This window comes from Tyto alba, unplaced genomic scaffold (genome assembly GCF_018691265.1).
Source record: "Tyto alba isolate M040663 unplaced genomic scaffold, T.alba_DEE_v4.0 Super-Scaffold_8, whole genome shotgun sequence".
Taxonomy (NCBI): Eukaryota; Metazoa; Chordata; class Aves; order Strigiformes; family Tytonidae; genus Tyto; species Tyto alba.
Window position 1 is genome coordinate 18,466,658 of NW_024881329.1, and position 23,825 is coordinate 18,490,482.

Genomic DNA, 23,825 nt, shown 5'->3' on the forward strand with positions numbered 1-23,825 from the left:
AACTGTCAATTAATAAATGCGCCACCGAGGATCTGAGCAATGTGTTGTTTCTAGTTCAACTCCACGGCGACTTTCCCATGGGGAAAACTGGATTAAATTCTACTTTGGAAAAAAAAAATAATAAAAATAATAATTCATAAAAAATATATATAGACGGCGCAGGCGAACGATAGGGCAGCCGCGGGGTCCTGCCGCGGCGCGTGGCGCGCGCGCACACCCTGATCCGCGCCGCTCCCACGTGGTGCGCCGCGAGCAGCCTGAGGGGGCGGCTTGTGCGGGGCCGCAGCGGGGTGGAGGGGTGAGGGGTGCGGAGCCGGAGCGGGCGGCCCGCAGCCATGCAGCGGCGGAAGGTGGACAACCGCCTTCGGGTGCTGATCGAGAACGGGGTGGCGGAGCGGCAGCGGGGCCTCTTCGTGGTGGTCGGCGACCGCGGCAAGGACCAGGTAACCCTCCTCCCCGCGGGCAAAGCGGAGGGCAGGTGGTGCTGGTTTTGAATCGAGCCTTTGAAGAACGGTTGATTTGTAATCCCCCGGTACCGGCTTTTTTTTTTTTTTTTCCTCTGCAAAGCGAGTGTTAAAAACCTCACAGAGTGAGGCAGAGCAATGGCGTGCCTCAGCGTGTGTGAGGTAACCCCGCGACGCAGAAACGCCAAGGGGTGTTAGAAATGGTTTAGGATACTTTGTCCTTAAACATTTTCTTTTTGAAAAGCTCATGAACGTTAAAACCGAGTACAGGTAAATCGAATTTTTAAATTTTCTTTATTAAACGGGGGAAAAATGTGTTTAATCTTCTGGCCAGCAGGAGCTTTTTTCCTATCTCGGTTCTGCTCTAAGATGTTACACTTTTGCACTTGAGCCGTGTTTTCTGTACTGAGTCATATTGCAGTTGTCATCACACCAGAACTTGGACTGGACGTACTTGGTAACGTATGGAAGGAATTAACCACTAAACTCATCCCTCTTCAGGGACTGTAGACGTGTGGTTTTGGGGTGGAAAGGGCAAGAACAGCACGGGAGAACTGTAACGTTTTAGGATAAGTCAACTCAGCTCCATTCCTGGGGAAGTAAAATAAACTAGTTATAAGAAAACTTGGAAAATAATGAGTTTATCAAGGGTCAGTACAAGAAAGTTGTTATTAATTTGATGCTGAAGTGGATGGGTGAGTTCTGGTAGGGCATATCCCAAGACTGCCTGTGTTCAGTATTTCCACTGATGAGCTGGATTCCAAAGCAGCAAGTGTCCTTACAGAATGTGCAAGTACATAGCAGTGAGGTGGGTCACCAAACCCACTAGAGGATTAAAATTAAAAATGAAATCTTGTTAAATCATAGAAGAAGTCTGAGATATGTTCTGCAAAATATAGTATAGCGACAAATAGCAGGAACTATATTTAGCCTGGAATAATTGTCTTCTTTCCATGTAGTTGTTAGCAGTTCTGCCAAGGAGGAGTGTAAAGGAAGTGACAGGTGTCATTCAGTGTTTTCAGTGTCGTGCAGCCCTGGAGAAGACACAGACACACAGGTCTGTGTAAAGAGGAATCTAGCTTTCACATTATGTCAAGGGATCCTTCTGTTTTGCACAGAGTAGCTCAATAGAAAACACAGCTATAAAATCAAGAGTAGCAAAATATTTTGCTCTTTGATGTTAGTTTATGAGTATAGTTGTTCGTGAACGTTTCTGTGTTTTGGCAGGTGGTTATACTTCATCACATGTTATCTAAAGCAACTGTAAAGGCCAGACCCTCTGTCCTATGGTGTTACAAAAAGGAGCTGGGCTTTAGCAGGTAAGATACCTCTTGTCTTACGCTGCAGTCACTGCTCTGTGTAAAGCAAAAGCTCTGTGACTGATCTACTGAGCATAGGTTGAGTGATTCGGTTGTAAAGAGAAAAAAGATCAATTCTTGGAGGAGCTACAGGAAGCTTGGTCTTCCAGAACTAAAAGTTGCCTTCCATAATACAGTTGACACCAGCACTAGGTACCAGTTGACACCAGCACTAGGTACCTCTGGTTTCTTTCTGTAGTTCTAATGCTAATTCTGTTGTCCTGGACCAATCTTTCCCACACTTTTTTAACCTCAAAAGGCCAACACTTTAATTCATCAATTTTTTAGCCTCAGTAATGTTTAGGACTGAATGCAGATTAAGCATTAGAACGCCTTCACTTTGAAAAAGCATTTAAAATTTTAATTCTTAGATTCGCGTGTGTACTTGCAATCTACACACAAACTCAGGAAGAGTTACCTGAAACTGCATGATTTGAACCAAGTGATTTCTTGCAAAAACAGCTGGTTCTGTGTGATATCCACCACTTTGGGCTGAAGGCACATGGGAACATATTGTGAAAGCAGCAAGTGTGATCCAAGATTTTTTCCTTGAAGGCTGAGCTCTGACTTCGAATTAGACTTGAACATAGGCCTGAATGCACTTTTCTCAAACTTTTTTCCAAGAAAACTTCTGTATAATTTTGTTCTCCAGCCACCGGAAGAAAAGGATGAGACAACTACAGAAGAAGATTAAAAGTGGAACTTTAAACATAAAGGAAGATGATCCTTTTGAGTTATTTATAGCAGCCACAAACATTCGCTACTGCTATTACAACGAAACTCACAAGATCCTTGGCAACACTTTCGGCATGTGTGTACTTCAGGTAAGGAGTTAAACTTTTTACTAAAAAAGAACATTACACTCTTATCAATTGCTACAAGAATAGTATTCTTTGCTTCTGTTATTTCAATTATGACGGCCTTATGTGTCTTAGAGGTTTTGTGAGGATGAGATAGCCTTGTTGGTAGAATTTTAATGGGATATTAATGCAAATGTTAAGTGTGAATTAAACTTTGAGAAATAATCTTTTGAGGCTTTCTGTTCCTTTTAGTAGGTGCTAGTTGCACTGATGAATTCTGTGCAACTTTGAAGTTTTATTTATTTTCTAGGATTTTGAAGCCTTGACTCCAAACCTGCTAGCTAGAACAGTTGAAACAGTAGAAGGTGGTGGAATTGTGGTGATTCTCCTGAGAACTATGAACTCACTGAAGCAGCTGTATACTATGACCATGGTATGTTCAACATAATGTGTCTGTTATATAAAACAGGTACATCATGGTGATACCAAGTAGTTATTTTTTGCTTTTGTTATCATCTATGGTCTTCTTTCCGTCGTCTTTCGTGCTCCTTCATTCATCTATGATTGAATGTCATACTTAGGCAGTTCTGCCAACCTCTGTGTCTTGAAATGCTGCTGAGTTGCAAGGAAGCAGCACCTGTCATTCACAAATGTAACTGTCTTCGTTTTGTTTCAGGATGTACACTCTCGATATAGAACAGAGGCACACCAGGACGTGGTAGGACGGTTTAATGAGAGGTAAGTTGTTAGGAGTATAAAGGATCTAGGCTTTATGCCCAAGAAAAGCATCTGGAACAATGTACTGTATTCATATTAGGAAAGCATCCTATAGGTTTGCATTGAAATAGGGCTTCTTGGCCGCTTCAGTGAAGTTTTCATGTGCTGTTCTGGAAATTAATATCATTTGTTGTTGGAGGACTTGTATACAAAATTTTGGCATATGTTGCAAGGGATATATGCAAATAGGCCCAAATCTGTAAACTGTTCTGAGTACCTTTCTTGAAACAGGCTGTAGAAACATACGCTGCAGATGCACTGAAGTTCACATACTTATTGCACTACGGTTAAATATGAAACTTCTTAGTGTGGAGCATTCTCTGTGGTTGTTGAAGTGTCTTGTAAAGGTGTTTTCTCTGCTTTTGTTGTATAGAATAAGCAGCTCCTATTGAGTGAGCCCTAGCTGTAGCCATAGGAAGATTGCAGAAATCACTCTTTAGCAGGCAGGGAGTTATGTGATGTCAGAAATTAGGATGCATAAGCCAGCACTGACTACAGTCTTTGGGAGTCAGCGCTTGTCACAATTGCTGTGGATTCATGTCTTACACATTTATGCAGCTACCTCCTGCTTAAATGCTCTCATGGTAGATCATCTTTAGTTAGCAGTCTTCTTTGGAGACATCCTGGTAAGTGGATACTAGTTTTGTGTAGATGATCCTGATTTTATGGTAAGAAGCATACTGTCAGTTGTGTGAACTTGTCATAGAGCAGCTGTAGCTGTAAATACTATGTCTAGCTTTCGAAAAGAGTTTAAATTTACTACCAAAATGCAATGGTGTTGCTAGTGTTTTTACTGAGTTGCCTTTGCTTGACTGCTCAGGTTCATTCTGTCTCTGGCCTCATGCAAGAATTGCATCGTGATTGATGATCAGCTGAATATCTTGCCTATCTCCAGTCACGTTGCAAACATCACACCCGTTCCACCACAGTCGCAGGTCAGTAAGCAACATCAGCAGTTTTCCCTTGGGAGAAATTGGTCTGACTACAGTGTGTTAAAGATTTGAAAAGGAGGAAATTTCCTTTCACCCTGACTTATATCAAATAATGGTCTTGCAAAGAGGAAGTAGAATGCTCTGCAAAAATTCTACCTGATATGGGTGAAATATAGGAAGCCGTCTTTTCTTTCCTCCTTGGGTTTTCTTCTGTCACAGCTTTTTTTTTTGTGTGTGTGCTTGCCTGTATTTATTGATTTTGCTATATTGCTGTTTATCCTAGTGAGATGGAGCTTAATTGCTGTGGTTGCTGTTTCAGAAGTGCATAGAGAGATTTCAAGCTGATGGACCGTTGGGACAACGAATAAAAAGACCTTTCAATGGTTGGAGGGTGGGAAAACACTTTGAAAATAAGTATATTACAAGCTCAGGAGACACCTGATATCTAGGAGCTGCTGTAGTTGTTTCAGTTTCTGCGTTACACATGCCACAGCTTGGGAAACATTCACTGTATATCAGCCAGGCATATAGCTTGCACTGTTAGAAATGTATCCTTTTATCGCTTTCAGTTGTAGACTAAAGTAAAATGGACTCAGTTTTAAACAGAAGTCTTATGCTTTTGATCTGTTTTGTGTGGCCTAAGAAATACCAACATAGGTTGTGCCAGAGATGGTAAAAACATTTTAACAAAGCACTGATTTTAAAAAAGAAAACCACACCCCCGCTTTCCATTGTCAGAAGCACAAGTGCTTATCTGTTGGATGAATAGACTGATGCCTTTGGATTTTTAAGTGACAATAAGGGAAATCAGAATTCATTTCCATTTAAAATTGATTGCTTTTGTGTCCGACTTACTGTTTGGCTTTCAAAATCCTGATACTGGTTTGAAAATTGATCTTTTGCTGCTGCAGTAGTTTTTCCCCCTACATGGCAATACGTACATCTTGTACAGCAGGTATAACAAAGACCACAAAATTTTTGTACAGCCTGAAGACTGAAAATTTAATTAAATTCTTCAGAAAACTTGTCCATGGTCTCTTCTTCCTAGCAGCAGTATTCTCCAGTTACCACATAGTGAAAAATGCTTTCCTTTTTCCTTTTCAAGCTTGGGGAAGCCAGGATACCCACTTCATGTGTAACCGTTCTTCCGAACATGCATTAAAATTGAAGTGTTAAATATCTGTCCATTTAAATTTTTCTGTTTCCAGGGAGTATATTCAACTTGTAGTAACATTTCCTTTCAGATGCTTTTCTCTGCCTGATAAAAGATACCAGAAGATATCACAAAAGTGTAATTGTGCCAAAGTGTCCTTTACTAATCTTGTTATGGTAAATCCTGTTCTTACAGGAAGATAGCCTCCGGCCACAGGACTTGGAGCTGAAAGCACTGAAGGAGAGCTTGCAGGATACACAGCCTGTAGGAGTTTTGGTGGATGGCTGTAAAACCCTGGATCAGGTTGGTGTGGTGTTTAAATTTGAGATACTCTGTGCTGGACAGGAGACCTTGGGTACTGATGTTTGTGTCTCATCTTGCATGTAATCACATCTGAGTGTGAACAGTAATAGGTGTGGTCTTAGAGAATTTCCTTGAAAAACTGATTGGACATGGTAGCTCAATGACAGTATCAGTGATTTTTTTCATGAAGTTGAGAATAAGTAGGACTAGAATGGAGACAGGAAGCTGATCTGGAGAAGTCCACATTTTAAAAGATGATGAGCCCTCAGAGTTTGAAATAAGCAGGAAACTTAACCTGAAGTTTCTGTACAGTTTAGTTCTGAATAGAAGTTGAAAATCCTTATTGTGTTTTAATATGCCCCTATTCCTGCCTCCCTTACATTTTTTTTTTTTTTTTTTACTCCAATTTGAGAATCACTGACTAGTACAAATGAAGGCCCTATTGCAGTTGTCTTTCCTGTTTTGGAGTATCCACTGCAAAGTTGCAGTTCAGCCTGGTGGCTCCCAGAGCTGTGCACTGCTTAAGCCCTTTTATAGTAGGTCTTCTCACTGCCCAGATATGTTTATCTTCCTCCTCTGAGAGCATCGTGCCTCTTCCCATCTAGCTGAATAGACTCTGTGGTCAGTGGCAGAGAGGTAGTAATTGAGAATTGTTGTACTGACTTTTGATCTGTGTTTTGACCTGAATAATTCCAAGAACTCAGTGGGTCAAGATTACCACTTACACATTTTTTGTCTGAGTTTTAATGTTCACCTCTCCTATCTTGTCGTTCTCTTCCTTCCTGTTCTAGGAAAAAAGGCATGTACTAATGGTAAGTGTAACTAATGCTGAAAGTAATTTAAACACAGCTGATTTTTGTTTTCTGTTTTTTTCCGGTCATCAGGCAAAAGCAGTTCTAAAATTTATTGAAGCCATTTCTGAGAAGACTCTGCGGAGCACTGTGGCATTAACAGCAGCCAGGGGACGTGGTAAATCTGCTGCTTTGGGACTGGCTATTGCTGGAGCAGTAGCTTTTGGGTGAGTGATCCCCACCAGTATCCCAGGCTTTATTTGCATCTATGACCTTAAAAAAACTCCAAGATGACAGGATCTGCATATATATGTAATTTCCAGTCCTATATCCCTCCTTTTACTCTTACATCTTTTGATCTCTGCATACACTGATATCCAGGTTTTTCTATTTTACAGTAATAAGAAAAGCTCGGTCTTTAAAAATCAAAATAATCACACATAAATTGAGATGTCTAAAGGAGTCTGCTGTGTTTTGGTTATTAGGTAAAATCAATCCCTCATAAAAAGAAAACATTCTACTTAGTATGTATATATAAAATTTGTTAGAAAAAGAGTTAAACTCTTGTTTTATTTTTCTGTGCAGTTACTCCAATATCTTTGTCACATCTCCAAGCCCTGATAACCTTCACACACTCTTTGAGTTCATATTTAAAGGCTTTGATGCACTGCAGTATCAGGTAAGGACAGCAGACTATCACAATACTTTCACAGTGCTCCTGTTTAAGAGGGGTTTTGCATCTCATCTGTGATTTTTTGTTTACATATATTAGCTACCAGCCTTTTTAGTAACGTTCTGCAAAAATGAATCATAGTACAGTTATGTTTCCTTCTCTATTTTTAAGTTGGGTAAATCAGTTTCTTTGTGAAACAGTTTTTAACGTAAGTAAGTAACTTCTCAGTTCTCGGGCCTCTGAAGCTTCTGTTATAGGAGTTTTAACTAGAATCTGAAGTAACAGTGTACTCTTACTTAGCTTATTTTAATGATAATGGTAAACTATATTTTTCTTAGATCTTGGCTTGTTTATACTGTTTGACAAGGCTTTCTTTTAGGAACATCTGGATTATGAGATTGTTCAGTCTTTAAATCCAGAGTTTAACAAGGCTGTTGTCAGAGTGAATGTGTTCAAGGAGCACAGACAGACCATTCAGGTAACTGGTCTCTTTTGCACTCTTGCCTTTCTACTTTTCATTCCTAACTGTTGGCTTTACCAGTGCTGTAGTTGTTTTGATCTTATGCATGTTCATTTTATGTGCCGTGTAACTGTCCTGATTGATTTTGCTTTAATGTAGACCTTTTTTTCTGGTGAGTGACTTTCACAAAATATCTTATTTCTTTCTGTGGATAACTTGTAGAGTACAAAGCTCACTTGGTAATTGCTTGTGGGTTTCTTCTTGAAACAAAAGCAAAGTGAAAGAAACAATGAAGGAAGAGGATATGTTGCTAGTGATTATCTTTCCTTTATTTTCGTGATCTCTGCAGATAAATTTGTGTGGAAATGTGCAAAACAAGGTGTGTGAGCCAGTGCTTGTTAGGGTAACATGAAGCCTTTTTTGACTGTTTGTTTTCATGTCTCAGTCTCTGACTTTGATGGTCATGGAAAACAGGGACAACAGACAGCTTTTCAGGGCTCCAGCTTTGCCAACTCTGACATTTCCCTAGTTCCCAGGCAGGCTGTTGTTGACCATGACTGTGTCCTCTCATTCCTTGCAGTACATACACCCTGCTGATTCTGTGAAACTGGGTCAAGCTGAACTTGTTGTGATTGATGAAGCTGCCGCCATTCCTCTACCCCTGGTGAAAAACCTGTTAGGCCCTTACCTTGTTTTCATGGCTTCTACAATCAATGGGTAAGGCTTGAGCAGCAACTGCCTACCAGGGAAAGCAGTTGTGCAAGTGCCAGTGGACTGTTTCTTATCTATAGTACCTTTTTTATTACACATTATTACATCAGGTCATGCTAATTCTTGATCTGTCATGAAACTGCTCCTTAAAAAAAACAAGAGACTTGAACTTGCTGCTTTCCTTTGGTTCCACCGTGGATTCATTAAGTGTTTGACTTGCACCTTTTCTGTTCTGCTACGAGGAGCAAGTACATAAACATGATTCTGCAGTATGTTAGGAGAAAGGGAGGAGTGGCATCTTCCTTCCAGTATGGTGAGACCAAGAAAGTGACAAGGCAGGCTGCCTTGTCCTACATGGGCAGGAACATCAAAACGCAGTGTTTCTCACAGATGGTTCGGGCCCTCACAGGTCTCAGAACAGCCCCTGGCTCTGGATGGCAGCCCAGTTCTGTGTTGGAGCTTCCCCATGGCTCAGGATTGCTGTTTGGTTATTTGCTTCAGATGTTTGTCTTATGCTTTTCAGATATGAGGGTACTGGTCGATCGCTATCTCTGAAGCTCATTCAGCAGCTCCGTCAGCAGAGTGCACAAGCCCAAGTCACCATGACAGCAGAGAACAAATCTACAGCTACAGCTAAACTCAGCTCAGGTACCTCACTCTATGCTGGACTGCACTGTGTAACCATAATCTCTGGTGCTGCTGACTGGCAAGCCCTATGCTATCCCATGTGTCCCTGTACCTTGCAGCTGCAGGAAGGTAGTGGTATGGGAAAATGAAGGAACTCTCCTCTGTTTTTCCCTCATGATTTTCAGCTGTAAAGGCTTTTAAGGGATGAAAGCTATATGATTAATGATTTTCTAATCTCCTGGGAGCCCTTCAAAGGACACTGGTCCTATTGGGTTCTTTGCTAACTGTAACATCCAACACCATATGTTCTCTGAAATCTGTTTGCAGCTCGTACATTGCATGAAGTCTCCCTCCATGAGTCGATCAGATATGCTCCTGGTGACCCAGTTGAAAAGTGGCTAAATGATCTGCTGTGTTTGGACTGTCTCAGCATCACCAGAATTATCTCCGGCTGCCCGCTGCCTGAGACTTGTGACCTGTATCCTTACTCAAACGTTGTGCTCTGATCAAAATACATTGCTTTCAGATGAAGGAGGCTTTTTCAAGCTGATTAATAGTGGGTTCTCCAGCTAACATCATAACCTCAGCACATGATCTTTTGTCAAAAATCTATTAAGACCAGACTTCTGGAGTTAAGCTCATACCACTGCCTTATAACGAGTGGTGTGTGTTACCAGGACATTACCTAACTCCAGTTTTACTGCAGAGACAACCCCAAGGAAGGGTTGAATGAAGGGAAGTCCTTGTTGGAGTTATAGAAGGTTTAGCTTTACAGATGAAGGGTGTGAAAGCTATGAACGCTGCCCAAAGTCAGTCATTCTTGTAGATAGAGCTGTAGAGTCTGAGAGCACAAGCCAGCATGTAGCCCAAGGCTATATTGAAAATACTACTCTTAAACCAACAGGGAGCTTTTTCCTTGTTTCCAAGGAGGTTGTTTCCTTAACCCCTGTGTTTAGATACTATGTAAATAGAGACACACTTTTTTGTTACCACAGAGCATCGGAAGTTTTTCTGCAGAGACTGATGGCCCTTTATGTGGCTTCACACTACAAGGTAAAGCTCATGCTACTTCTTTCAAAATTTCAGCTAGGAATTTTGTGGAGGGAGCAGTACTTGTTACGGGTCTAACTGAATTTGCCTAATTGAGGTTTCTGAACAGCTTCAGTTGGTTCTTGTTTTATACAGATGTGTATTCTCCTTTCTCTGGGAAGATCTCTGCCTTGTTCTTGGCTGAATACACTGGATTTACAGATAACTGGAATATTTTTGTCTTGAGAAATTCTGGAGACTAAATTCAAGATGAGCCTTCAAGCTTGTCAGAATAGTATCAGTGATGAACCTCTTTTGCCAGTCTCTTTACCATATTCTAGTAGCCTCAAGTTAACCAAAAGGGTAGTACCATTGTACTGCTGAAAAGAGTAATAGTTGATCTCAAGGGTTCAAGACCATGGGTGACTGGTAGATATGAGTGTTGAAGTCCATGAATACTGAAGTACTGAGTACTAAAAATCTGACACTTAAAATTATTTAAGGTTAGGTAGATTAAGAGATAAGTAGCTATATAAAAATAGGAAGTTCAGTTCCATACATATTAGAGCAAGAGGTTTCACTTGAGAAAAACAGAGGCTGTCTGATAGTACAGTAGACATGAACTGGCCCGTGAGCTTCTTTATTGGTATTATAGTAATTCTAAGTTTCTTGATAGCCCTATATTCAGAAGATGGAAGAATGTTTATAAATCAGCTACTATCATTATCCTGGACTGTGAAGCTCTTCTCATGGAATAATTCTTCAACTTTCTATGTCTTTACCCTCCAGAACTCACCCAATGACCTCCAGATGCTATCTGATGCACCTGCCCATCATCTTTTTTGCCTTTTGCCACCTGTTCCACCTACCCAGAATTCGTTACCAGAAGTACTTGCTGTTGTTCAGGTAAGAGAGCAGCATGTATCTATGAGGTGAATTGTTCAGTAGTGAAGCAGTACACTGCTGTGAGGCAGCATACTGTCAGTGTACTATGAGAGTGGTGTAACTAGGAGTAGATGGTAGCTTAAGGCTGTGTTTGTGTGTTACAGTGGTGTATTAAGGCCATTTTTTTACCCCCATTTTCTTTCATTAACGTTAATTGTTGTGTACATACATTGTGATGCTGATCCTTTCACACAGACATTCCAATCTCCACAACATGTTTGTGCTGAGAAGCTTTCTGAGGAGCTGAACTGCTGCTTCAAGAGATTACTTTGTCTTCCCATTTCAAATTCCTACAAGGAGAGTTGGTTCACTAGTTCACTCTGCTTATCCCATGTTTCTAGCATCCCTTTTATTTGCAGTAGAACTGCAAAAATACGAACTCCTCAGATGTACATGCTTAGAGATGTAGAACTATTTCAGCCCTTGGCTGTTGGGTATCTGACTATATGTTTCCTTCCTTCCATAAGAACACAGATTCTTAATTATCTGTGTTTGATGCAGCTAGTTAAATCTACTGTTTCTTAAAAGAAGCAGCCCCATGTACGACATTTAAAGAGAAACATTGGTGGGACAAGCTTTTGTGTTTGCTGTTGGTGGACTACAGAAAATGCATCGAGCGCTTTCTATTGCTTTAATCTCTTCAGGCTTCTGTTGCACCATAGTGTAACGCCTGTGGCGTCAGAGGTATCTGGCTGGCCACTGGTGTGCTTTAGGGGCAGAGGCTGTTTGTTGGCACATGCATGTTTGCTCATCATGTTGCAGAGCAGAGATCATGTGAAATGTCAATACTGCGTAATGGACTCAACAACTGACTATAAATTTTGATTCTGCTGTAGCAGAGTGACTGTAGGAGAAAACGCTTTTTCTCCATTAACGGTCTTTTACCTTTTCTGGCAGGTGTGCATGGAGGGAGAGATCTCTCGCCAGTCTATCATGAACAGCCTTTCTAGGGGAAAGAAAGCTTCTGGTGATCTAATTCCCTGGACCATTTCAGAGCAGGTGAATAATTTGCCTGTGTAGTCACACCTAAGATATATTTCAGCTCTATTTCTGATTTCCAGAGTACCTATCTGTGTTCTTTAAATTGACTTTTGTCTCTTATGCAGTTCCAGGATCCGGACTTCGGGGGCCTCTCTGGTGGCCGTGTTGTTCGTATTGCAGTTCATCCGGATTATCAGGGGGTAAAGTATTTTGGAACCCAGTTATTGTGAATAGTCAGCAGTGGTACTGTGAGAATGGCTGCACAGGCAGAATTTTAGAACAGGGCAAACATTTCAGTTGCTCCGATTTGTTGGCATTTTAGGCTTGGAGACTGAGTCAGCGGTGGTAACAGAAAGAGGTCAGACACACAGAAATGGTGAGGTGCCACAGCAGGCTGAGGGCATTGCTTTCCTCTGGGTGTGCAGCAAACAAGTGCTCTTGTCATTAGCAGACAGTGTTGTAGCATGCCAGCATCCCAAGCAGCAGTACACAGTCAAGATCCAGTGATATTTATTGTGAGATTACCAAATGTTCATGCTGGTGTTTGTCATTTTCTGAGTGCCAGAGTTAAGCACCAAGAATTATTACACAGTCCTAAACTACCAACTGGACTCTGTGATTTTGGATATCCAGGTTCTGTAGTGTCCTTCTCGAGGGAGCTGCTGTGTAGCAAAGAACATACATTTTTGCCATGACGATGTGATTTCTGCATTGATGATTGTTAACGGGTTTGTAAAGGAATGATGTTGTTGCCCTGTCTTAAAAACTAGGTACATTGTTTTGCTTATAGTGTATTGTTCCTACTTCACAGATGGGCTATGGAAGCAGAGCTCTGACTTTACTGCAGATGTATTATGAAGGCAAATTCCCATGTTTGGAAGAAAAACCAATTCAAAAGCCAAAAGAAATTGCAACTGTAAGCAGTGAGGTATGTAGCTTGGTACATTTTTTGTGTTTTCTGTTGTGCTAAGCTGTTTGTTTTTCACTGTCAATCTCAATTTCTATCTGTAAGGAAAAAATACTTGTATTTATCTTCTATCCAGAATAAGAGAATTAATTTGCAGATTTCTGTGAGGATTGCTACTAACCCATTTTCGCTTTCTTTTTTAGACTGTTAGTTTATTAGAAGAGGTTGTGACACCTCGGAAAGACTTGCCTCCTTTACTTCTCAAGCTGAGCGAGAGACAAGCTGAAAACCTAGACTACCTGGGGGTATCTTATGGCCTAACACCAAGATTACTCAAGTAAGGCATTATTCTATTTACTAGTTACATCCAGTGAAAAAATATAAATTATATATATTATACAATACATATAAAAATAATATAGTATATAGATACAGAGGCAGATATTTTAGCCTTTAGATGTTCTCTTTATTTCTACATGTTTCAATTGGTGTCTAAAACTAGGACAGCTCCAACCCACTTCTTCTGTAAGATCTTTTCTTGATGTACAGTAGGGCTAATCCTAAGTGCATCCTTCACAGTAGTATTTCCTCCAGCTCCTTCTGAGGGCAAACCCATTCCTTTCTTGGTTGTCTCTGTGACCCTTCTAAACAGTTAACTAGCTTTAATTGCTCAGTTTTTCCAGGCTAGAGAAGTAAGAACAGCCTGTAATAAGTAGGGAAAAGTTAAATACTACTACCTGTGACCTGTAGAAGCTTGAGCTGCTGCTGACTTCAAAGCTAGTTGTTAGTTTCCTGAGTAATGTAAATGCTTTTCACCAGCAACTGCTTCTTGCTTTTCTTACCATGGAGAAACTGAGTTGCTGTAGCAGAAAATAATTTATTATTTTTTCTTATGTTTTAGCTCCACTTTACAGCATAGTTTTATATAAAAACATACAATTTTATAATAAATGCAAAATCTTTTAATATTAGCAAATTCTATAAAATATCTAGGGTTCTGAGACCTTCTCAGCCATAGTGTGGGAAGTTGTGAATCGATATTTTGGGAGACAGTTTCAAAATAATGCAGAATTCTTCCTGCAGTTTGTCTAAAAGCAAAGCAGTCATTTATCACCTAAAACGTCCATTCCTTGCTGGCCTACCCCCACTTACAGAGGGCCTAGGGTTCTGTACAAGCACATGAGATGAGACTGAGCTCAACAGAAGAAGTAAGAGCGGTAGAGGCCAATTTGTGACTGACCCAGTCAGGGCAATGTCAGGCAGTTATCCACGATTTGGCGTTTCAGATACAGAGACTGTAGCCTGTTTTGTTCTATGGCAAGCAGGCTGCAAATTTCATGCCAAAATGTGATGGTGAATTGTTTAGCTATGCAGGAGAGCATCAGAACTGAATGGTTATTATGAAGTAGAATTAATCTCTGAAAATTATAAAGCAAATGGTTTGGATGTCTTTATTTGAACTATCCCCTCTCAAGGCAGAGGGGGAGAATAAAGTGTTTCACTACCTTTTTTAGTTATTTGACTGTTAGCTGTGGTGGGGTGGATAAAAAAAAAGATGAATTAGTGAGTTAGAGAGAGGCTGGCCCCACATGTAGGGCTTCCTGCTGAAATTTGCAACAACCTGCGCAGCTGATGAGTAGTCATCTCGTGGCCTGTGGGCGTAGGTTGCCAATGACAGTTGCTCTGGGGCCTGGCTTCTTTCTTTTGTCTGGGATGCCATATGTTTGGTCTCAGCAGGTCTTTGTATACAAGCCCTCCTTTTACTGGGCAAAATGAATTGTAGGATCGGTTCACAACTAAGATGTGAGAAGGAACAGGAGGATGGAAAAGGGATTTTGCTGATCAGTCTGGGATTCTCTCTGGTTCACAAGTAACTATTTGAAACCTGGGAGTCACCAGGGAAAATCATCATTCGTTGAAGAAGAGCAGTCTCTGAAGTAAACTGTAAATCCTCAGCCCCTCCCCTGGGTATTCTTTAGGAGTCTGTGATGTTATTGGTCAAAACCTGTCTGCCTGTTTTTAAAGGAGGCCCTGGAGGCATGTCAGGTACAATAGTTCTTGTATCATGTCTGTCAGTCTTTGAAAGTTTGTTTGTTTTTTGATACCATGATCACCATTTTTCACTCTTCTAAGTTAGAACCTCAGTCAGTTTGACTGCTGTTACTACTTCCTGTCTGTTCATTCTCATTCGTTGGTGGGATGTCTTACAGACTTTAGCTTATTTTTCAGCAGTTGTTCTTTTATGGTAGATGGAAGATTGCATTTAACCACAAGTAGTATTGTAGAATCAACAGCTTCATAATTCTCAGTGCGTTTTCCTTTTCCCCAGGTTTTGGAAACGTGCTGGATTTGTGCCAGTTTATCTAAGGCAGACGCCAGTAAGTAGCATACTGTTTCTGAATAAAACCCAAACCTATTGAAATCACTGGGCATCTTTCCATTAGCTTCTAAGAGATATGATTTGGGCAGGAAAGTTTTCTGAGGCTACATTTGGGGTTTGATTTATATTTGTTTTTGTTCATTGAGCCTATAGTTAAGGGCGTAAAGTTTTTGCACTTGAAAAATTAGAGCAAGGTGCAGCTGTTGAGGGTTATTAACGTGGTTATTGGTAAAATATGCAAGTGGCCCTTTAACTGGCTGCTTCTGTTTTTCTAGGGGATTACAAAAAGTAGCACTAGCAGTTATAGTACTTTTGGAAAGAATAATTTGCTTGTCCCATGTCACTGCATTTTTCTTTTATTATTCTGGCTCGTGAGGTTACCTGGAATTTGCAATACTGGTGACTACTGGTTACCTCGGGAAGCCAAAATCCCTCAGCAGTGGGATTTACCAAATTCTATGAGTTCATAGTCTTTATGTTACGTAGTGGTGATCAGTAGCAGTTGATACATCTGTTGTTGTTGATATAAAAGACCTTTGCCTTCTTCAGTTGGACATAGAGTGCAAAAGGTTCATGGGGATCATGATGGGTAATATATCTTATTTATTAGAATGACCTGACTGGTGAGCATTCGTGCATCATGCTGAAGATGCTGAATGAAGAGGATGCTGAACAGGAGCCTTGGCTTACTGCCTTCTGGAAAGGTAACTTTGATTTTGCTAATGCTTGAAGAATCTTCTGTGGAGCCTTAGAATAAATATCCCAGGAGACATTTATTTTATCATCTTGTCCTATAGATTTTAGGAGGCGGTTCCTTTCTCTGCTTTCCTACCAGTTCAGCACATTCTCTCCCTCCTTGGCATTGAATATCCTACAGAACAAAAATATCAAGCAGCAGCCACAACCACGTGAGTACCCTGGCTCACAATGTTCAGTTAGATTGTAATTTAAACTCTCTGTGTATGTTTATTAGAGTTCTCAAATACATGCATTATGTGATGTCTCTTGTGAAGTGCCATGAATTGCTCTTGGTCAGTTACTGTGTTTTGTTCCTGTTATCCAGAAAAATGCTTGTATTTCTAAGTAAAAGCTAAGAGGACATCTTCTGCCACTGAAAATGGATAGTGGTGTTTTTCCCACCCCCCTCCCGCCCCAGCTTTTTTGATCAAAGATTTAAGTAACTCAAAATTAGAGGGGTCCTGACTGTAACAGCCAAATGCATGACAAGATACGGATGGATACTGGCACCTGTCAAATCCAGTATGGAATTAAAATAGAAGCCTTGAATAGCCAGGGTCAGCAGGCAGAGCAGCTTGCTTAGGATCTTAGGAAGAACAATTGTCATCAGAAATTTAGAAGTTGGAACATGATGTCTTTCTGGGAGAGAGAGGCTTTAGTTCAACTGCATGTTATTGGGCTCAGTCCAGCACTTGCTGGGGGAACACACAGGCAGTACAAAAAAAGCAACCAGACAGGATAGTTCTAACAGTCACTTCTGGCTGAAAAGCAAATTGCTGTTTTCTCAGTATGCCTAACAGAGGGGAGTCCTCTTGAGAGAACTTGGTAATCTGTGTCTTGTGGGTTTTTAGTATCTGTCTTGGTGAAAGAGTTTTGGTTGCTGCTACAAGGGAACAAAGCTCCTTAACAGCAAAACCCCAGGGTAGAATAGTTAAAGACTGGGAAAACTGTTTCTCAACCCTCACTGTTTTCAGTCTTTTCTGGCATCTTCAAGTTGATACGCTGGTCTGTTTTGACGGTTGCAGTTTTTTTCATACGGACGTATGTCTGTCAGAAAATACTTTCAAAAACCAAGGCAGTCTGACTAGCCGTGTTGTACCTGGTATGCTGGGAAGTGAACCTATGGGGTAGAAGTTGGCCTTTGCTCACTGATACTAAAAGGAACATGTTAAATACTGAGATCCTGGATAGCTACAAAGAACAGTCTTGACACTGGTGTCTTTTTATTGTACCCATCAGCCATCAGCCGTGCTGAATTAGAATCGGTCTTTATCCCATATGACCTGAAGAGATTAGAGATGTACTCTCGCAACATGGTGGACTATCATCTCATCATGGATATGGTTCCTGCCATTGCCAGGATGTTTTTTCTCAACCAGATGGGTGATATCTCTCTCTCTGCTGCACAGTCAGTATGTATCACTGTGAGAACAAGCCATGCTTCACCTCTCTTTGTATATATATTTGGAATAATTTCCTGTTCCATGTCATCTTTAAAAAAAGACTTTGCTTCAGTTAATTGCTTCTTTTGTAGTCCTCTTCATGATTTCTCCTGCTTACAGTGTTCTTCCTTCCACCTTTAGTGTTTGCTTTGCATAAAATTTGTAGGGAACATATTCTGTTGTGTGTTCAGTGAAGCACTCCATGCATTTATAATATGGTGTGAACTGTGCCTTACAAACATCTCAAAATCTTCTGGCTCTTGAACTGTACTTCAGCAGAAAGGTGTTCATCTGAACTAAGTGTGGAATGGCACCTGCCATCTACAGAATAATTTAGGGGTGTTCCCATGCATCTGAGCAAAGCTTCAGCTCATACCAGAGTAGCCTTGTATAGGGAGTGTAGAGGGTATCATGTATTTGTATTTGCCCTAAAATTTGTGTCATTTCCTCAGGCCCTTTTTCTAGGTATTGGCTTACAGCATAAATCTCTGGACCAACTGGAAAAGGAGGTAGAACTGCCCAGCAGTCAGCTGATGGGCCTCTTCAACAGAATCATCCGCAAAGTAGTCCAGGTAATAGCATCGTGACAAGCTTTGTCTTGGTCATATTGGGCCAAAGTGTAATTCCAGTACTGAGCCTGGCACCAGTAGAAAGCTGAATCAGAACTGTGTATCTTTAACATGTCCCCAGTAATTGACTGCAAACTTCTTCATAAGGTGAGAAAATCCCAGTGGAAAAAGGTATTTATGGTATTGATTTATGTAGTGTTTTCCCAAGTAATAGTGCTTTGTGTTATGTTTTTGAATGTTGAAATGTCCTGACCAAAATGCTGAGCGCACAACCCGAGTTGCCAGCTGAGTCCAAGCCATTTGTTTATGGTTGATCACTGCATTTGTAGCATCTCAACTTTTCCTGAAAAAAAACTTTCCCAAGGTCATTTAGAGGTAGATTTGAAGCACAGTGAAATACTTGCAAGTTTTGGATCTGATTTTCTTTCTCTCTAATGTCTGTGATGAAGTGAGTAATGTGATGAGTTACCAAATGGTGCGACAGACAGAATACTTGCCAGCTGCTTGCAATTGCTTGCTGAGCCTGAGGCCTCTAGTTCTCAAGGTTCAGGGTATGGTAGCAAAGTTTCTGCAGTCTGACACAGGTTGTTCATTGGAGAGGTGATTTATTCAGCTTAACACTCTTAGAGTTACCTTCAAGAAAATAACATACAAAAAAAAAAAAAATGCAGCTTTTAGCTGCAAGTGTTAAATGATGCTGTATTAATAAAGTATGCTGTCAACTATGAGTTCTCTACATTTATGTGTGTGACATTGAGTTGTGACTGATTTTAGTTTTCTACTTTTTATAAAAGCTGTATATAATTCTGCCTTCAGGAAGCAGCCTTGAGCTTTTTATTTCAGTATGGAATGCATGCCTCAGAAATAAGCAACTGCCTGATAATATTTGCAAGGTTAGAATAGTGTTATGGGGACGGACAGCATTTCTTATTTATTTTAAAGCAATAACCTAGAAGCATCAGCAAGTCTTACATGTGTTGGCTTACTTCATTTACAGTTGTTCAACACAGTCCAGGAAAAAGCTGTGGAGGAGCAGATGGTGGCAACAAAGGATATTGTAATGGAGCCAACACTGAAATCTTTAAATGATGATTTGGTAATTATGAGCTTTCTTGTTGATATGTCTGTAGACATTTCATGGATATCCCTTGAGTGTAGAAGCCTTGTAATCTAAACTTTCTTGGACGGAAATAATTCCACATCACTTTATGGTAGTTAAAACCTGACAGCTTTGCATTACATGCTTGTGGTCGTGCTTTGTTAATCTGCAATACAGATTTTTCAGAGAACCTACTAAGATGTTCTTGGAGTTATATATTACAAGTATATGTGTACAAATAACATAAAAATGCAATTATATTAAAGGGATAAGATTTTCAGGTTCATCTGGTATTTGTTTTAGGGGATGTACTTCTCTTTCAGTGGGAAAGGCATTTTCCTTCTATTACATGGTCACTGTTGCACTTAGAACTTAATGCATCTATTGTGCTGTCCTGTTGTAGGAAGAAGCTGCAAAGGAATTCCAAGAAAAACACAAGCAAGAAGTGGGGAAGCTGAAGGAAATGGACCTTACACAGTAAGAATTCATCTGAAATCCAGTTTTCCCCTGATATCTGTTTGAATGCTGGGTCACTAGTGCATCTTGCTGAGACTTGTGCACAAGGCTGTAGTTGCAGTATCATAATCTCAGACCATCAATAAATGAGAAATAGCAGTGGGTATTTTCAACAGTGGCCAGGTAAGATAAGCATATGCTGCTATGCTAATAAAAACTTTGGGTATTGTGTGCCTGACAACCAATAACTTAGTCTTTATTATATGTTAGCAGCTGTTTTGTTTCACACTCAAAAAATTCTCTCCAGTATGAATTAAATTCAGTAACAATTTTTATTCAAGGCCATTCACCTGTTTACCTCAGTACATTAATTCATTGTCATACTCCTAAGCGTGAACTTTCTCGCTTCCCTTTTTATGCTGGTGTTCTGAACAGAAAGCAAAAGCTTGTGAGTTAGCAGATCAGAGCTGATCAGCAGTGAGATCTGTCTGTGGAAGTGTAGAACTGAATTGTTGTTAGAGTTGGGACTGGCTCGTTGATTACAGTACTGCAGACAGAAGATGTACTACAGACAGGAATGCTGGGTCAGTCCTCAGCTCTGTCCCAGTGCCTTTGGCATAAGCTTGAGCACATTCTTCTTTTACCTCTGTTCTCTTTTGTCACTTAACTGGTAAATTATTCATGGCAGTAGCTCTTACTACGTATCTATGTGTCAGTCTTGATCTTGGCTGTGTACAGTATGTATATTATACATATATAAGTTATATAGTTCTATAATACAGAGTAATAAAGTGAGCTGCCTGGCTGTGAACTGTTCCTAATTCTGCAGTTTTCCGTGCTTCTAAAAATAGTCATTGGTTTTCTCAAACCAGGATACCCAAGTCCCGTTGTCTGCTGTCCAGCTTAGCTGTGTGTGCAACTCAAGTGAAAATAATACCTGGATAATTTTAATATTCTCTTCTTTAACAACAACAACAACAAAAAAAAGCATCAAAAATCCAAACCAACAGAAAAAGACCAACTGGAGCTTCTTTTACTAACCACAGTGTGCATGGATGCCTTTTAACGGCTGCAGAGCTAGACAATTTGTAGGGTACTGGGTTGCTGAACCAGCAATTTATTTGAAGTGTCAGCAGATGTCTCTTTTTCTGGGCCACCAGAGTTACACGTCACTGATTCTCTCCCTTCTCTCTTTCCTCCTCCCACTTTTTGTCTTATAAATCCTGTTTACTATACCGACATCCCAGGAAAGTTGTTTGGTTTGGCTCTAGATTAATCTCTGTTAAATCTGAAAAAAAGGAATAAAAGCTTCTTTGAATCTTTGATTGTCTTGTTTGAAGGAATGACAAAAATGGATATGATTAAAGTGACTTGCAAGTCAGTCACATTAGGAAGATAATATAACGAGAATTTTTAAAAAGTTTTAATTCCATTTTTTAGCATTGATGGTGTTACCAACCTGTTTGTCATTATGGACCATGTTCCCTTTTTTTTCACCCAGAAATAGATTTCTGTTCTCTTCCATGAGGAGAGAGAGACAAAAACGTATTTTGAACACTTTTCAATACAGGTTTTAGAAAACTAATAGGAGAGACAGAGCTGTTTGGTTTGAAAAGGCTTTGTCCAGTATTGTTCAGCCTTGTATGAACAAAGGTTAGTCTATTCTAAATGTCTAAGAACTTGAGATGAAGAGCAACCACTCAATTTTGCTACATGACTGCTTAGCCTGGTTAAATTTGCATGTAATTTCCAGGGTACTTGAACACCCAGACAAGGGGCACAGAACGTGAGCTTATTTGAATAGCAATTGTCTTAATTTCTCTTTTAAAAAGAAAGCTGCAGGTCTTCAGTTTTTCCTGGATTGATGCAAAAGAACCACACCATTCAAGCTTAGTGCTGGTGTAAGAGCAGCTGCTAATTTAGCTAACTTTCCATTATAAGCCATTGCTTTTTTCATCCTCTTCCTTTACCACCACAACCATCCTTCTCCTTTTGAGAGTGGGGAAAAAGAAAAAACACCCTCAGGCTTTTATAAAGAAATCTATATAGTCAATATAGATCTGATTGTGGTTGTCAGGCTTAAAGCTGTAGTGATTGAAAGCTGTCTTTTAAGAAATCTGGTGGGTAAAGTAGGAGTATACACCACTGCTTTGTGGCCTTCTTTTTTGCTTTCATAACAAATGTACTCTGCTTTTCTGGTGAGAGGCTCTCATAGAACAGTTTTGTGATGTTTACAATAGGAACTCCTGAGAGAACTTCATTCGCCACTGTCCAGCTTTGGATGGGGACAATTGTTGGTTGCTATTGACCTAGTTTGGACGGAGTCTGCTGACAGTCATGACAAGCTATTGTATCCCTTTGCCAGTCTAGTTTTGTATGTATTTCCAAATACTGGTTTGGTCAGGTGCTGACACAGGGGCTTTGTTTTTAGAGTAGTGTGTGCCTGGCAATAGAATCACCTTATATTTTTTACTTTGTGCTAGCAATTTTACTTGGATTTTCCTTTACCTTTTTCACTTAGATATATTATCCGGGGTGACGATGAAGAATGGGATGAAGTGCTGAGCAAAGCAGGACAGAATGCTTCCGTCGTCAGCTTGAAAAGGTTAAGAAAGTTGAAATACTCCACAGAGGTCTCTCTGGTCTTTCCTGCTGACTTTATTATAACATTTTTCAAATGCTTGAAGCTGAAGAGTTAAATGCAGATAAAATGAACTTGGCGTTCTTGATAGATTCTCAGTTTTCCTGGAGAAATCATGGTGTGAGCATCTGTAGAGCTCTACTGGGTACTCAGCACTTCCTCTAATGGCAAGACTGCTGCTGTGAATTCTGTGTTGCTCTAGAGTATAGTCCTCTCTTTATGTAACTTCGTTCCTTATTGTAACTTGACATGTCTAAGTCTTCCATCTTGATTGCACACAGAAGTTAGTACTATTTCTCCCTTGGGTCACTTTTAAGGAAAGATCTCATTCCACATAACTGTCCCATTTGCTTTGGGAGCTAACGCTGGGTGGGAGCCTTTGATAGTCCCGTTGGAGAAGATGAAAATTTGGGGAAGAAGAATTCTTTAAAATGTGAGCCTAGGCCTGCAAAATATCGAGGCTGTGTTTCTGCAATTTATTCCTTTTCATCCATCTTCTTCCTTCTACCTTGCCCAGCATAGAGTCTTTCCTCATCTTTTCCTTGGGGATTTATAGTTGAGACTTGCCTGCTTGCTTATTTCCCCTTCCTGGGGTGCCTGACAGCTGAAGTAATTATGTGATCTCTATTCCACCCTTTATATATTCACGTTTTTTTTCATGAATGCTGGAAGCTGCTTCCAGAAGCCTTACAAGAATGAGAGAGTCTTGTCAGTGCTTATAAAGATGGGAGCTCTGTCATGTTTGTTCTAGTCAGAATCTAGTGCAGGAACAATATCGCATACTTAAGACTGTCAGTGGTATTATTTTTTATTAGGTGCTCTAAATTCCAGATGCCCTATATGAATTGCCTTTTGGATGTATAACTTAGTCTTGAAAAACAATGACGAGCTAAAAATCAAGATCTTACGGGATTCAAATTGTGTTAGAGACTCTGAAGACACTAGAAAATTTAGGTCATACTCTTTTTTTGTACTTTCTTTAGCACCAGTTTAAATGACCCAAGAAATGGGAAGTATTTTGTCCCAACAACATTTCTTTGTAGATCCTCACCACCTTTTACAACAAAAATTTCACAGCTGGATGGGAATCTAGTGTATTTTTAACAGATATTTTGTTCCTGTTTCCCAGTGAGAAGAAGAGAAAATTAGAAACAGCAAGAGGACCCAAGCAACAGAAGAAATTTAAGAAGACTAAAGATATAAAGCAGAAGTGGAAGAAATGACTTTAAAGCCAATCAGTGAACTTGAATTAACAAGTGACGGGTCTGTACTTAAGAAGTACTATTCTCCTATAAATCAAAAGACTTTCTTCTGGGGGTGAGAGCTGGAGGGAAGGAAAAGCCTTAGAGGCATTTTTAAAGTGTTTGTATTACGGGAAGTACAGTGACACTGCCAGGAGACAGTCTCTGAAGATTTTTTTATGAAGTGTGACTGCAGAGCTTGAGTGAGACACTGTAACACACTGGGATATTATGAGGGTGCTTTACCAGCTACAGAGTTTCCATTCAGAGAGGGCAGATCTATCCGTAAACTTTCCTTCATCTTAGTGGTCGGTGTCTTTATTAAAAAAGAGTTTGGACAACAAAGGA

General features: G+C 40.2%; 1 protein-coding gene across 1 annotated transcript; it reads left to right on the forward strand.

Annotated features, from left to right (window-relative positions):
• The first annotated feature begins 255 nt into the window (after window positions 1-255).
• NAT10 (N-acetyltransferase 10) lies at window positions 256-23,825 on the forward strand. The gene is made up of 28 exons (XM_033006753.2): window positions 256-443; window positions 1,692-1,783; window positions 2,475-2,646; window positions 2,933-3,055; window positions 3,299-3,360; window positions 4,220-4,334; window positions 5,680-5,787; window positions 6,672-6,805; window positions 7,164-7,257; window positions 7,631-7,729; window positions 8,292-8,428; window positions 8,946-9,070; window positions 9,377-9,527; window positions 10,006-10,102; window positions 10,868-10,984; window positions 11,921-12,022; window positions 12,130-12,204; window positions 12,816-12,932; window positions 13,115-13,248; window positions 15,241-15,289; window positions 15,902-15,995; window positions 16,089-16,199; window positions 17,269-17,441; window positions 17,924-18,043; window positions 19,038-19,136; window positions 19,543-19,616; window positions 22,117-22,200; window positions 23,366-23,825. Exons 1-28 carry the CDS (start codon window positions 336-338, stop codon window positions 23,457-23,459), a joined length of 3,060 nt encoding a protein of 1,019 aa, XP_032862644.1. The 5' UTR covers window positions 256-335; the 3' UTR covers window positions 23,460-23,825.